The 2,270-nt window shown below is 36.8% G+C and overlaps 1 protein-coding gene across 1 annotated transcript; it reads right to left on the reverse strand.

The window, feature by feature from the left end:
- Positions 1–291: 291 nt before the first annotated feature.
- Positions 292–1,910, reverse strand: LOC114187064 (spermidine hydroxycinnamoyl transferase-like). The gene has a single exon (XM_028075187.1). The coding sequence runs from the start codon at positions 1,781–1,783 to the stop codon at positions 452–454; it is 1,332 nt and encodes a 443-aa protein (XP_027930988.1). The 5' UTR covers positions 1,784–1,910; the 3' UTR covers positions 292–451.
- Positions 1,911–2,270: the final 360 nt, after the last annotated feature.

Genomic DNA, 2,270 nt, shown 5'->3' on the forward strand with positions numbered 1-2,270 from the left:
CTCTTTTTTAACAACTTTAAAAGGGGAAAACATAAACCAGTCCTAGGTAGCTCTCACGGTAAAAATGAAAATTGTATATGGTAAATTTTATACTCATAATAATATTTTGATAATAAAAATTTAATAATTTTTTATTATACTTTGATTTTTTTTAAATATAAAAAAATAAAAATTATTTAAAAACTGTCACTTCAAATTATTCTTATTATAAGAATAAGTGGTAAAATTTTAATTGTTAAAAAATTATTTTCTAATTAAAAAACTGTAACATAAATTACACTGCTTTCAAACTCAAAATAATTTTTTGTAACATTCGTTCAAGGACGAAACACGAATAAAAGAAAGAAACATGGAAACAGACCCTGTCATACCAGAAAACAAAAACAATATCTGCAAAGGTAGCAGCGATGCCGAAATCGAGATCTAACATGATGTTCCATGGACGCAAGAGTTATAACGAGGACACAAACAGATCCTCGTAGAAGAATTTTCGGAAAAGCTGCATAAGTGGTGTCTGGAAGATTATGGTGACAACAACACCATCTCCATCTGGGCTTCGAACAATCACTGCTCTATCTTCTTGAAAGGAACGTGCTATACCAAAATGCACAGGCTTTCCACAACCAAAATCTGCTTCATACACCGGCATCCTCGTCAAGCTTGTAAGCAGAATGTTATGGTTCCCAGCATAAGGCACATTCATAAGGTGCCCCTGTCCCTTGAAAAAGGCCCTTATGTGATCCTTTTGCCCTTTTCCTAAACTAGCCTTCAACTGTGACCTTATAAACTCATCTGTAACTGCATGAGCTGCTTCTCTAATCTTTTCAGCAGAAAAACCTAAAGGGTTTGATATGATATCTCCCTCATAACATTTTGGTGTCACTCCTTTGGCCAAAGCATTCCCAAAATAGTTTTGAGGGAGAGGTGGATTCAATCTACTTCGAAAATCAACACTGAACCGAACAAAAGTTGGGTGGTTCTCACTAGATTCACGAGCCTTGGCTGCACATCGCCATATATGAGCAGCAACAGCTTCAAATCTGGTATAGGGTCTTACCCTTTCTTTTGAAGGTTTTTCATTGGCTTTCTTCTTTAGCCTCTCCACTTGGCTTGATGTGAGTTTCAACAACAAAGCACTTCTCTTTCTTTGCTCTATCTGTGGTACAGGCTTCCACTCTGGGAGTTTAACTCTAGGTGATGAGTTTTGGTGTGGAAATTTGAGTCCTGTTCGATCTAGAAATGGAATCTCATGAGGCAATAGTTCTTCTCCTCGAGCCACCTTTGCCCAATTGTTCACGAAGCGGATGATGCCGGTTGCATCGGTGATAGGGTGAGAGATAAGAACTCCAAGGGCAAGTCCTTCACCACCATGGAACCTTGTTACCTGAAGTAGCAGAAGGGGAATCTCCTCTATAGGTTGAGTGTAATCAACTTTTGGAACAAGTTCTTCCGTTGATTCTGATGGTGAAAAGTCTCCATAATCACCAAATGATTTTGTGCTTTCGGCTTCGAGCAACGTGACTCCCTTTGCGTTGCAATTCACCTCCATGCGATCATCTTCCGTCAAACTCAATCTTCCAGCTACTGGATAGTAGTGAACTAAAATCTTGCTAAGAGAGTTCATCATCTTCTCGATGGGGTTGTTGCTGTGTTTTGCTTTGTAGATGAAGATATTGGGTACGTGACCTAGGGACCCGATTTGGTCACTATCTGATAGCCATAAAGGATCACTGGGAGTTGGTTCATTTGGAGTGACATTGTAAGAACGCACAATGGTTACCATTTTCTTGCTTGAAAGATGGAATGTGTCTGAGACTGTGTATGCAACTTAGCTTTCTCCACAGTTCTTTTATGTGCTCTCAAATAAATAACAAAATGATCTGTAATTAACTTATTCGTGATAGAGCACCATGTCTCAATCAATCCACATGTTTGAAAAAACATTATTTTAGTTAACTTTGTTGACATTTGCTTTTGGGCAAGAAATTTAACAATTTGCGATCGATTCAAAGAACTCAAATGGACGGACACCAAAGTTTTATAAACACCATCTTGGCTTTATATATATTTTTATATTTGGATAGTATCATGTGACATTATGGGTTGACACAACTTTTAATCCAAAATTTTAAAGTAATGGAGTTATAAGTTATTATTTATATTATATTTAATTTTGTCTTTTTTATCCAATGTAAAATTTTGATCTATACTTATCTTATCTAGTACACCGTTGCAATTCTGGTGCATGACTTTCTCTTTGTGCATGAAAG

This window comes from Vigna unguiculata, chromosome 6 (genome assembly GCF_004118075.2).
Source record: "Vigna unguiculata cultivar IT97K-499-35 chromosome 6, ASM411807v1, whole genome shotgun sequence".
Classification (NCBI taxonomy): domain Eukaryota; kingdom Viridiplantae; phylum Streptophyta; class Magnoliopsida; order Fabales; family Fabaceae; genus Vigna; species Vigna unguiculata.